We start from the raw sequence: 14,025 nt of genomic DNA, 5'->3' as shown, positions 1-14,025 counted from the left end.
TGGCGAGGATGGGGTCAAGTATATTTTTCCCTCTTGTTGGGTCTGTCACCACCAACCGCAGACCCAGTCTAGCAGCTATGTCATTTAGGACTTGGCCAGTTTGGTCAGTAGTACTGCTACCGAGCCACTCTTGGTGATGGGCATTGAAGTCTCCACCCAGAGTACATTCTGTGCCCTTGCCGCCCTCAGTGATTCCTCCAAGTAGTGTTCAACATGGAGGAGCACTGATTCATCAGCTGAGTGAGGGTGGCACATGGTAATCAGCAGAAGGTTTCCTTGCTCGTGTTTGACCTGATGCCATGAGACTGCATGGGGTCCGGAGTCGATGTTGAGGACTCCCAGAGCAACTCCCTCCCGACTGTATACCACTATGCTGCCACCTCTGCTAGGCCTGACCTGCTGGTGGGACAGGACATACAAATAATGTCCCAGACACCTGGTATGATTCCGTGAGGATGACTATATCAAACTGCTGATTGACTAGTCTGTGAAGCAGCTCTTCCAATTTTGGCACTAGCCCCCAGATGTTAGTAAGGAGGACTTTGCAGGGTCGACAGGGCTGAGACTGCAGTTGTCGTTTCCGGTGCCTAGATTGATGCTGGGTGGTCCATCCGGTTTCATTCCTTTTTTGACTTTATAGCGGTTTGTTACAACTGAGTAGCTTGCTAGGCCACTTCAGAGGACATTTTAAGGATCAATCACATTGCTGTTGGTCTGGAGTCACATGTAGGTCAGATGGGGTAAGGATGACAGATTTTCTTCCCTAAAGGACATTAGTGAACCAGATGGGTTTTTACAACAATGGTTCGATGGTCATCATTAGACTTTTAATTCCAGATTTTTATTGAATTCAAATACCACCATCAGCCGGATTCAAACCGGGTCCCCAGAGCTTTGCCCTGGGTCTCTGTCTCACTAGTCCAGCGACATTACCACTACGCCATCACCTCCAACAGTAAGAGAAATCCAAGGGTAGAACAAAAGTCTATCCATTAACCAATCCTAGAGAGCCAGGAAGGGAACAGTGGCACCCACATTGCAGTGTTTCCTGTTTCTACTTTACATGAGTGACACAGGTTTAAAAAAATCAGCGACAAATTGGAGCCAATACCAAAGTAGGGGGGAGTAGTTGATTTGGAGGAGAAAGTGCAGGTAGTACAAATGACTTGGGCAAAATATACTACACAAAATGAGTAGTTTGTATGATATCTGCCAACTTGGACTAATCAGGGTTCCAGGCTACCATCAGGTATTCAGTTACATTTCCCATCAAACTTGCGCAGTTGGCCATTATATCAGACTGAGACAATAAGGAATTGGAGATGTGACATTACGACATTTCATGCCTTGAAAGAGAAGGAAAGATGCATATGTGGTTACCAAGAGGTCTTCTTTTCTAATTTGGAGGCAACCTTTTCCTCTGTATGAAGATGATGAATAAAATGAGGAACAGCCTGTGTATAATTGTACATACTGTAATATTCAAAGAATACATAAAAATAGTCTGATTATAGATGTTTACCTGAGTGCTAAGCTGAGCGCTTACAGGAAGCAAAATTGTAAGTGGTTCATCCGGTGTACACACAGCATCATCATCCACTACTTCAACATCATTTTCCTCATTTCTTAATAACACAGGCTCATTTTCTTCACTTCTTGACTGTGTATCAGGAATGCCCTCATCATCAACTACAATTATCACAGCTGGAAAAGAAAAAGTGTAATATTTGAGAAACACTACCCATTTTGCTGTTTAAACACAAAGTAAACAAAACTAAATATTTAATAACTACCGTAGCTTTGTAAAGGGATATTAAATGTTAATGATTGTTTAGCTGGCCTGTACATTTATGCAGCATGAGATTCAACAAGTTCAATGCTGATGAGTTCTTTTCCTTCCACCTCACCTCGAATTAAATTTATTGCTCCTACAATAATTTCTGTGGCTGTCAAAAACGGCACTAGAGAAAACATTTATTTTCGCCACCTTTAAAACATTATGTGGATCAATCTTTCAATTTCCAAATTAAGAATGGTTACACTTAAGAACAATAAAATTAATGCAAAAAGCATCCTTTTTTTTCTTTATTCTTTCATGGGAAGTGAGCATTACTGGCCAGGCCAGCATTTATTGCCTGTCCCTAACTGCCCTTGAACCGAGTGGCTTGCCAGGCCTTTTCAGAGGGCAGTTGAGAGTCAACCACATCGCTGTGGATGTGGAGTCACACTTAGGCCAGACCAGGTAACGATGGCAAATTTCCTTCCCTAAAAGGGCATTAGTGAACCAGATAGGTTTTTATGACAATCGATGATAGCTTCATGGTCACCATTATTGAGACTAGCTTTCAATTCCAGATTTTTATTATGATATTAATATTAGGATACAATGGCCAAATTGAAAGAATGCAGCCTCTGGGTGGACTGTAACTCAGACCTTGGTGACCAAGTGTCAGATTTTTCCCTTCCTTCATATGGGAAAGTAGCCAGTGCTTCTCCAATTAAAATCAGGAACTGTATATAAAATTACATTAACATGTTCTACATCTCCGTTGGTCTCAATAGGAAGAGGAATAGGCCATTATGAGCCTGTTCTACCATTCATTTAGAGCATGGCTGATCTGTATCTTAACTCCATTCACCCATCTTGGTTCTGTAATCCTTAATATTTGTGGGTAACATAGACCTATCAGTTTCAGCACTGACATTTTCAATTGACCTGATCAACAACATTTTGGGGAAAACAGTTCCAGATTCCTACTATCCTGCGTGTGAACCAGATTCCTACTATCCTGCGTGTGAAGAACTGCTTCCTGGCATCATTGTTGAACAGCCTAGCTCTAATTTTAACTTTGGCATTAGAGGAACCAGAGTTTCTTTGTCTACCAGATCAACTCCTTAGATCATCTTAAACATCTCAATTGGATCATCCCCACAGACCTTTTATATTGAAGGGAATACAATCCTATGCAAACTATTCTCATAATGCAACCCTTTTAGGAGCAGTATAATTTTGTGAAGCTACACTGCAGTCCCTCCCCAAGATCAATACATCCTTCTTAAGGTGCAGTGTCCAGAACTGAAAGAGGTATTCTAGGTGTGAGTCTAGCTATAGCTCTGTACAATAACATACTTTGCAATCGATGGATAGAAGTTACGTACACATTATAAACTGAACTTCACATTCAATTATAGCAATTAAAAACAACAGCTCACAATTAAAAAGATAAATACCAGCAGGCATTGTAGAACAAGAACTTGATTTTGATTTTTGATCAGTCGTGTATTGAAAAAGCACAGAAATCGATCACCATACTTAAGAGTTTCCAAATGAAAGTACCGAAAAATTGACAAAGGTAAGAGTCCCTATTTGAACAATTTGAAGTGTGCATTTTCTATATTCCACTTATCCAAATCTAGAGAATTTAACTATAATTCTGCAATGCATTTCTTGCTGCATGTCCACCCATGACCACTTTACCCCTTAGGGCACTACCATGCATATATTTTCACTGGTTAAATTAGTGGCAAGTAACAGTATTGAACTTGGGGGTGGGCAGAAATGCAAAAGAGTATAGAAAAACTAAAATAGGCCTTTAAAGACATTGTTTGCAAGTTTTCCTGATATTGCTGGAAACTTTACAGCATTATCTAACCTGTTACCTGATCATCCAATATTGCAGGTCAGGTAGGAAACCCTGGATTCGCAAATTGCCTATTCTAATGCGCTAAGCTGCAGTCCTGGCACTGCATTTAGCACATCCATAGAGCACAGACTGCAGCAGCGACTTTTATGGTTGGTCAATGTTAGTTATAGATGGAACTTCAGTTCTCACCAGATCATTATGGAAATTATATGCGTGTGCTTGCAGTCATTAACATTTAGCATGGTAAAAACTCTTAACCCATAAACTCAGTTGGTTGGTTTACTTATAAAAGGGATCTGCATCTGAAACCTAACTAGCAAAATAGCTGTTGGATGCCTAAGTACAACCTCTTTGGATACTTGAGAAAGCATTGTAAACCTTGTCTGGATGGACATCACTCCAGATGTCGGGAGCATGTTTTACCAAAGATATCTGGTGAAGGTCACAGGCAACTTGGCAGCAACAAGTGATAAACTGACTAAGTAGTACAATGATTAGGATAATCCCCTTTTAGCACAGGGGCTAGAGTTCAAATGTCAAATAATTTTATATTTGTGCTTTTTTTTTAACACATCAAATTCTAGGAAACTCAGTGAATCAGTTCCTGTATTTGCACTACTAAATCTGACTCTTGTATCCTGGCGAAAGAACAGCAGACCCATGAAAAACAGCTCACAACTCTGCTGTCAGACTGGGGATGCAGCTTAAATGTCTGATGCCAAATATGGATACCATTCTCTTAGTATCTTAACATCTCTCTCCTGGCTGAAAAGGACCCTCTACATGAAACGAGTTTGCAAACTTTTCAGCCAATCCCAATGACACACAAGCTCACAGTGCAGAATCACATGTATTTAAATGCAAAACTTCAATTACATTCGTTAAATTTAAGTGTGGCTGGTGCAGGAAATTGTAAAAGTAAAGAATTGCCCAGGGCAAACCATTCTTCTGAATTCTGAACAAGTTGATGCAACAGAAGAAATGGATCCCAGATTCTAAATTTGGCCATCCTTTACCTGCCCTGGGGATGAAGAGATTGTTTGTGTCGGGGAAAACATTTCTCATTTGGATGAGTGTGAAAAATCTTTGATAAAAAGGTAATACCCCGGTTTTTGGTAAAAAAGGTGAGGTACTAACACTATTTCCACTGCAACAGAGAAGGTTACGAGATTTAAATTGAGGTTTTTAAAATCATGAAGGGTTTCAAGTGTGTGAATATCAAAAGACTATTTTCTCTGGATGGGAGTCAACATCTAGATCATCAATTTAAGATAGTAAGTAAGAGTGAGTAAAGAAGTTGGAAGAAATTTCTTTATGCAGAGGGTTACTGGGCAATTCAATGCTTTACACAAGAAGTGGCTGAGGCAGATAGTATTACATCTTTCAGAAAAGATTATATCAACCTTTGAAGGAGACAACAATAGGATTTAGGAGTTAGTTTTGATTTGCTCAAACAATAAGCTGGCACAGACAGGACGGGTCATCTGGCCTCCTCTTGTGCCATAAATGGCTTATGTTGGTGCTTTAAACTCTCTCTTTTAGGTCTGAACAAAAGTGGTGGTGTACAGGCATCAATTTGATTCTATATCATGGGTGGGGGAACCTATGGCCCGTGGCTCAATTTTATCCAGCCCGCAGCAAGATTTCTAAAACTATAAACCAATGGCAGCAGCGTCTTCAAAATAGCATGTATTATCGTTACTATAATAATATTTAATATATTCAAATTCAGCCATTGCATTAAAATAGCGGGTGAGTTGAATGTTTCTATATTCTCTCTAAAAAATACTAAATTAAGTTGATTTTTGTGTGTGTGAGACCCGTGACTAATTTTGCCTATGTGTTAAAGGCCTGAGATAAGAAAAGGGTTCCCCACCCCTGTTCTGTATAAACAATTACACTCTCCCCATACACACACACACACACACCTGCCAGAGATTTGTTAAGTTCTTTTTATCCTTCTTGTGATTAGTATGCACATAACAATATGAGAAGAAACAAAATGGACCAGTGTAGGAAGCTACATATTAATCACCTATGTAACAATTACTGCATTTCAGAATAATTCATTGTAGATGAAGTGCTTTGAAGTGACTCAAATGTAATAAAGTGCTATCTAAAAGCAAGTTTTTCTTCCAAGTTAACATAAACCATGATCTTCCAAGGAGATTTGTGTAGAATCTACATATGGATAACTACACAATATCGGTGTACAAATAAGCTCAATGACAGCAAATCGGGCCGTTCTTTTTATTAGACGGACAGTCATCTTTACACACATTTTTGTTCAGAAGGTTTCTTGCTGACTTGGATTTCAGAGCAAAAGTCCCTCCAGTTGTTTTCAAATGTTCCTTGGCAAACAAACCTGTTGACTGTAGATGCTGCATTGAAAAAAAATCAAAATAAAAGCTCACCTGCAATAGTAAGCTAGTTTTATTTAAACTTGAGGTGGCAATTTTACACAAGTAATAAAATGAATTGCACATACATTCAGCCTCTGCAGTGACTGGATGCCTCTCACTCTGGAACAATCCATCCTTTTCCTGTGATACATGTGGCAACTGTTGTTCCTCAGGCATTTCTGGATGCAAATCTTCTCTGCATAGATAAACAAAACAAAGGCAAACATAGAATTACCAGCACAGAACCAGATTATTTGGCCCAACTTGTCCATGCCATTGTTTTTATGCTCCATATGAGCATCCTGCCATCCTATTTCATCTACCCCCATCAGTAGATCCTTCTAGTCCTTTCTCTCTCTTGTACTTAACTGGCTTCCCTTAAATGCATCTATTTTATTTGCCTCAACTATTACATGTTGTAATGTATTGTGTGTAATCTAATTGCTCCCGGTAAAGAAGCTTTTCCTTAATTCCCCACTGGATTTATTGGTGACAATATTTTACTTATGGATCTGAGCTTTGGACTCCCCCATAAGCAGAAACATCTTGGCTATGTCTCCCCTACTGAATACTGTTCATAATTTTAAAGTCACTCCTCAGCCTTTGAACAGTGCCATTAACAGAGTTAATGCTGAAAACTGCATCCACAATCCATCATACTTCTGATCTAAAGACCGTAGACCCTAACAGATATCATCCAGACTAATGTTTTAGCGAAAATTAGGAATGGGATTTCCTCCTTTTTCCCTCCTACCATTGGCATCAAACACTCAAGTCAGGTAACATCCTGAACGGCTCAATTCAGAAATCCTTCCAGGCTGAGAAGAGCATCCCTTAATATTTCAGTAAAGACCTGCTTTTCCTAGATCAGCTGTTGCTTAAGGTCTCACTGAATGAGAAAGTCATAATAATGTCAAATTATTGGACTTTATGTAGCAGATACTCTTGTCTACTAGGGAGTGAGTTAGGACTATCTGAAATTTTTAATTATTGAGATTCTTACACAGTTTCATTTTATTCACCTGAGATGAATTTATATCCTACTTCTACCAGAATCTGGATAACTACTCCATTATTGGATACAATATGTTGGAAAAATTAAGGAGCAAATCACCAAGTCAGGTTTTATAAAATCGTATATGATATGAACACTACAGGGAGGTGCTGCTTCATAGCAACATGTGGTTAACCATGTAGGCATCTCTGTTTCAGAAAGTGTTTATTAGTTATGTGCAAACCATAAGAACATGGAAATGTAAAAGGAGCAGTAGGCCATACAGCCTCTCAAGCTTGCTCCATCATCCAATAAGATCATGGCTAATCTTCTAAGTAAGCTACACCATCCCACACTATCCCTATATTGATCTTTCAATCTCCGACTTGAATGTCCTCAAAAACCTAGTATCCACAGATGTCTGGGTAAAGAACTCCAAAGTTCACAACCCTCAATGAAGAAATACCTCACCTCAATCCTAAATGGACGGCCCCTTATTCTGAACCCCTATGTCGTGACTCCCCAGCCAGGAGAAGCAACCTTCCAGCAACTACCATTAAGATCCTTAAGAGTTGTATATGTTTCAATAAGGTTATCTCATTCTTCCAAAGAGAATATAGGCATAGTTTCCTCAATCTCTTCTCATAGAACAATCCCCTTATCCCAGGAATCAGTCTGGTGAATCTGGTCAATCGCGGGATGACCTGACCTTTACCACAAAAGTTGTTCACAGTTCACTTCAAAGCATAAATTTTGCTTATCCATTCTGGTATATTCTACTGTGCTAATTCATCTGCATATCTCAGCTTGACTTTAGAGGTTAAACAATCCAATTTACAGTTGAACTCATAGGCCATTCATCAACTTATTTATCCTGACCCAAAGATCATATTCCTTTAGCTTTGTCATGGACCAGCACATGGGTTAGTCATCAGCTCCCAGGCCTTGCTAAAAGGTCATATTCATTCTAGTGTTTTTTTGAAGTGTCAGCAGTTTAAACTTATATCCACAGCTTGACCAAGCCTAGGTAATCCCATGATGCATCCTGCTATGCCTCTTCAAAGGTATATGGGGAAAAGGTTAAAGTTAGGCTTCAGGTCAGCCAAGATCCAGTGTCCCATTCCCCTATTGCAGACTTGCCATTCATTCTTATGTAGTTTGTTTTGTTCAGATTTAAGATCCTAGTTTTGGACTTAACTAAGTCATTCTCAAACTCAATTTAAAATTCTATCATTTTAGGACTGCTCTTCCCAAGAGGCTCCTTCTACAGGCTAATCTACAAGATTATTAACTAACCTTGTCTCATCACAATACTAGATCCAGAACAGCATATTCCCTAGTTGGTTCCTTGACATACTGAACCTGAAAACTCTTGAATGCATTCCAGGAATTCCACACTATTTCTGCAAATTTGTTTGCCTCAGTCTATATGAGGATTAAAGTTCCCATTACTACTCTATCACCCTCATTACTTGCACTATAATTTGCAAATGATGGAGGTTTCCTGAAAGTAAAACAGAGCTGTAATTGATAATTTTATACTCTTCTTCCAATCCTCCCCCAATACCATCATTCTTCATAACCTTAAGACCGCTGCTGCCTCATACAACACTTGAAGAGTGGGCATACAATCTGCTCTCAGGCCCTGGACCAACGATGCGTCAAGAGGTGTGCAACGTTGGTAGAAAATCTTCATTCACGGGTGAAAACCACTTTCTAAACCTGTTAATCTGTGCTGTAAAAGGGGCATGGTAATCTAAGAAAAATATTTACCAAATGTTTAGAAACATTGATTTAACCATTATGCCAAGGCAGAACAAAGCTATTTGAAAAATAAAAATCTGGAGAAATGGAAAACACCTAACTCATTTAGTGCAACAATTTGAGCAAATATTGTGGAATGTAGAAGCATATAGAAAATGCTGACAAAGTAAAGGGGAAAATATTCCGGGCTTACCCCTCATTAGCAGGTTTGAGGTTATATTTCGACAGAGTTGTTTCTTCATTATTTGAGGTGGTGAATGCTGTTGTAATATTTTCTGATGGTGACATACTTCCTTTCTTGGCACCAATGTCCAAACCTAACAACAGAAAGTATCATCCGGTTACTGGCTTTGTTTGACAAACAAAATCAGTTGAAATTAAAGCTAACTCAATCCTAAAATGAAAGATTTCATAGAAGACTGCAATTCTCTGATTAATACTAAGGATAGTCAACCAGTGCACACAACAACATCTGCAAAGTTAATCAGCAAGAACAATAAAAAGAAAAGCCCAAACATATTGCTCCTTACCAACCTTTATATGGCCTAAGAGGATACTAGTAACTCCCAAGTTATGAAGTCTTCTAGTCATTTGGCAGACCATTATGCGGCCCTATTTTAAACTGCGTTATATAGTCTGCATGCGTGGCTGACTTCACTGCCCAATTAATGTCTAAAATAAAAAAAATAAGTTTAGTAAAACGTACCTTCTTCACACTCAGAAGTTTGCTCAATATCTGACTCAACAAACAGAGTTTCATTTGCAGGCACATCCTCATTTTCTGTTTGTGGCACTTCCACTTCTTGGTCACTTGTAGCATCCTCCTCCACAATATGTTTCTCCACACAAGGAGGACCCCCAGTTAAGATTTTCTCTCCATTACTTAGGAATGCATCTACAGAAACTGCTTTGCCCATTTCTTTGGAAGTGTCCCCTCTATCCAGAGATTCAGCAGCATCCACATATTCTTCCATGGACCACTCTTCTGTTCTTCCTGAACTATCAATGTCGTCTTTTGGGACTTGAATTTGGTCATCATCCATGTCAGTACCAGAAAGATCAACCATCTCCACTTGCTCAGACAGGACTTCATTGTCTGGGGTTAGCTCGCCTGCAGCTTGGTTCTCTGTAGTTGAAGGCCATGATTCAATAGATGGTGTTCGTGGAATCTGTTCGGATGATGAAGGCAGTAGTTGTAATTCATCAGCAGCTGAAACCTTAAATTGAGAGAGATATGTCAATTTGCAATCAACTATAAAATAACAGGTTAATCAATAATCTGCAAACCTGTGAATTCTGGGGTTACAGACAGCCACGGGTTAAAAATTCCATTCTTTTATGTTTTGCATATTATTAAAGGCTATATGCAGCTACTTCACCTATAAATGACCAAACAGCTTTAAAATTTGCAAAGGAGAATAAAAGACTTAGCAAGCACCTCTTTAAAGAATCTCATGGAGAATTTCATTAAGTTATACTTTTGTGCACCAGTAAGACCATATCTAACAGGCATTTCAGTAGAAATCTCAATAAGACTAGTTAGGATTACATTCTTGTCCCAAACAAAAGACAGTTCTAGGGGAGATAAGCATATAAAGAAGACATGGAACATAGGCAAAGGACAACGTATCCATTACTCCTGCAATCTGCCCAACAGTATACTATTCCACCAATTCACTTCTCTTGAAGTTCAAACTTAACTGTGTGTTCACCTTTTTCTAGTCTAAGCTGGGATCCAGTTGAGCTACTTCCTGTAAGAATTAAAAATCATTCAATAAAATCAGCTCAAAGCTGTCTCCCCCACCTACTGCAAATATTCCAAATTCTGCAATTTCCCTCTATAACAAATACCAAAATCTCATTGTATCAGATTTATGCCCCACCTTTTCATTCCCTTCATAATTATAATGTAACTCTTTTGATAAAGTGCTCAGAAATGGACAGGATACTCAAGGTGGGAAGAGACCAATCCATCACTTCTTGGATCACTTTCTTGGACATGCTCTAATACTTGAGCTATACACCCGATACCATCTTCATCACTGCTGCATATTATGCTAAAGGTTAAAGGGTATTTGTGTTTCAAAAAACAGCATTTTTATTTTTTTTAAAAATCTGTAGGAAATTGAGAAGTCTACCATGAAGTTTTAAGACAGCTTGCTAACTCCCACAACCAACCCAAGATGATAACTTCTAAATGAGGTTCATTGATGCTATTTGAGAATCCGTCTTAGCACTAATGACATGACAAAGCCGCGAAACATTCGTCTTTTGCTTTTCAAAAATTTAGAAAAATAAATTAGATAAATGCTCATGATTTGACTGTATTGATGAAATCCATGGAGTAATCCTGAATTCAAGAACTTGCACAGAATGTTCCCTGACTTTATCCGGTCATAAATACCTTCAATTGAAGAGAAGTGTCATGAAATGCAGATATCCTGCTTTATAGATTTTTATGTATTAATATTTTTAGTTTAGAATTCAAAAACTCTAGAAAACAGATTGCTAACTGCTAACATCTTGGCCATTAGCTAAGAGGTTTATTTATAACCCCCTTTAATAAACACCTAAATGCTTGCCTAATCCAAAGCTACAAAATACATACCCCATTAGTCCAACGAATAGTTGGTTTCTCCTTCATAAAAGAGATTTTGGTCTCTTTAGTACGAAGTGGAGGAGTTGAAGACCTACTCGGTGAAGCACATGGTGATGTCAAGGGCGTGGGACGAAGGTTGGATCTCAAGATAGACTGAGGAGTAAAATTAGCAAAGGTGGTCTCCGAAGATGTAAATGCTCTTGCCCTCTAAACAGAATAAAACAATATTTTTCATTTACTGGTATATACTAAGTTTGATGACTGTGCCTTTCCCATTAAAAATAATTAAGGCCAGATACATGGGGTAACTAGAAGGCCACTCACCATAGCAATAAAAAGCACTTACAATGCGATTATACTATCTAATAACCAGTTCAAATAGATTTGCCTTAAACTGGTTGATGAAAAATTGTGTTTTTCCTATATGACATTATATATTCCCATGATAGGGGTGTAACATTGACTACTGTATAGTTCCTTTGCTTAGGAATTATTTAATAAAGTTTCATAAAATGTAACATGCTCAATCCAAAAACATGCATAGAAATTAATTGCATACCTTCATCACAGGAGGTGTTTGCAAAAGTTTTAGCTCCGATGCCTTAGAAATGCCTCCAAGATAGCTAGTACTGATGGTGTATGGTTGCAACGGATTGGTTGTCATCCAAGAGGGACTAGCCTTACTTTGTGTACACGGAGTAGTCTCTGCTTTCAAGGGCGAGTGGGTCTCCAGCTGCCGTACAGAATCCAATATCCTAATCAAAGAAACAAAACTGTTGGAAATGCACTCTCTCTACAAAAGCTTCACTCTTTTTCAAAAGTTTAATTTCTTCATTTCTTCACATTGCCACACATGATGCAGGGTGCCCTCAGTGCAAAGATGGAGCAGCCTCTCCAAAAAGTCATTCCTACCAATATTGCCATGGACAGAGGTGTCTGGGACAGGTAGAAAGCGGTGGATTAATTAGGTATTTCCACTTGAATTGGTTCCCTCTTACCAACTGCTTGAAACCTAGTCTGGCAGCTATGTCCTTTGGGACTTGACCTGCTCGATCAGTAGGGTGTTACCGAGTCATGCTTGGTGATGGATACTGAAGTCTCCCAACCAGGGCACAGATTGTATCCTCAGCCCAAATGGTGTTCAACATGGAACAGTCCCAATTCATCTACTTAAAGGGTAGGTGGTATCAGCAGGTTTCCTTGCCCGTGTTTGACCTCATGCCATAAGAATTCAGAGCCTGGGGTCAATGTTGAGGGTTCCCAGGAACACGGCCTCTCAACTGTACTCCATTGAGCCGCCGTCACCTCTTGTGGGTCTGGCCTGTAGGTGGGACAGGCATGGTGATAGAATTGTCGAGATGTTGACTGGCAGATATGATTCTAAGGGGATGGTGGCATAGTAGTAATGTCACTGGGCTAGTAAACTTTAGGCTCAAGCTAATGTTCTGGGGACACTGGCTCAAATCCCACCATGGCAGCTGGTGGAATTTAATTCAATTCATTACATTTAATTAATTAAAAATATCCAGAATTGACAGCTTGAAATTATCATCGATTGTTGTAAAAATCCATCTGATTCACGAACATCCTTTAGGGAAGAAAATCTCCCATCATTACCAGGTCTGGCTTACGTGAGACTCCAGGTCTACAGTGATGTAGCTGACACTTAACTGCTCTCAAAGGCAATCAAGGATGGGCAACAAATGCTGGACTTGCCAGGGGCACCCACAGACCATGAAAGAATAAAAAAATGTTCTAAATAGGAATATGTAATGCTTGACGAGACGGTGGGACAGGTCTCTTAGAGAACCATTTGAAAGAGATGCAGTGGCACTGAATTTGTTTGAGAGAGCTAACCACTCTATTATATAATTTGCAGTTGTCAAGAAACAATAATTAAGCAGATCAAATATGATTACAGGTTCACAGGTTATAATATTAGTATTTATGTTTAACTTGTAAATGTTAAAGTAAGATGTAAGCTTCATCATCAAGATATAAACTTCCTACTAAACGAGCAAAGAGCATTGTGAAATTTGAGTACCAGTTGTTTAGTTAAAACCAAGCAGTGTTTGTCTTTCTAACAAGTCAGAACATCCTCTCATCACAGAGGTCAGACCAAATTAATATTCTGTATATAATACATACACTGTCCCAAAAGGTTTCAATGACTTGGGTAGGATGAAATATATATTCTGGAAATAAAACTTCCTTTGTGCTAGGTATGACTTCAGTTGGTGGCATTTTCACTGATCCCCATCAACTTCCATTTTAATAGGTTTCATTAGTCCTACACTCAGTCAGTTGTTGCCTTGATGTCACTCTTCATCTGTAGAATTCACTATTTTTTGTCCATATGACGAATTGTCCACTTGGCACTTCTAGCAGATGATGGTTGGGAATGCTTCCATCTTGTCTTTTCACTTGCATACTCTTTCTCCAGGTACACAGATTGCTGCTCTGGCCTGCAGTTCTACTTCCCATTGTCTGATGGTAATGCCAGAGTGAGGGATATGCAGGACCATGAGGTTACAGATTATGGTAGAATACAACTGCTATTGCCCCATAGCACCTCATGGATGCCCAGTTTTGAGTTATGAGACCTGATCTTAATTTCTTTGC

The 14,025-nt window shown here is 39.1% G+C and overlaps 1 protein-coding gene across 3 annotated transcripts in view; it reads right to left on the bottom strand.

The window, feature by feature from the left end:
* ahctf1 (AT hook containing transcription factor 1) overlaps positions 1-14,025 on the bottom strand; it is a 105,992-nt gene that overhangs the window by 14,594 nt on the left and 77,373 nt on the right. Inside the window, exons 27-33 of one of the 3 annotated variants that reach the window (XM_041174251.1) lie at positions 11,963-12,158; positions 11,413-11,610; positions 9,511-10,021; positions 8,998-9,121; positions 6,133-6,242; positions 5,924-6,025; positions 1,523-1,704 (exon numbers count right to left, since the gene is read on the bottom strand). In XM_041174251.1, the coding sequence (XP_041030185.1) occupies positions 1,523-1,704; positions 5,924-6,025; positions 6,133-6,242; positions 8,998-9,121; positions 9,511-10,021; positions 11,413-11,610; positions 11,963-12,158 (1,423 nt within the window). The remainder of the gene's footprint in view (positions 1-1,522; positions 1,705-5,923; positions 6,026-6,132; positions 6,243-8,997; positions 9,122-9,510; positions 10,022-11,412; positions 11,611-11,962; positions 12,159-14,025) is intronic. The other 2 variants (XM_041174261.1, XM_041174268.1) reach the window with 2 other exon arrangements.

Source organism: Carcharodon carcharias, chromosome 2 (genome assembly GCF_017639515.1).
Source record: "Carcharodon carcharias isolate sCarCar2 chromosome 2, sCarCar2.pri, whole genome shotgun sequence".
NCBI classification, from domain to species: Eukaryota; Metazoa; Chordata; class Chondrichthyes; order Lamniformes; family Lamnidae; genus Carcharodon; species Carcharodon carcharias.
Note: the sequence above shows the minus strand (reverse complement) of the source record. Positions and strands in the feature narration are given on the sequence as shown.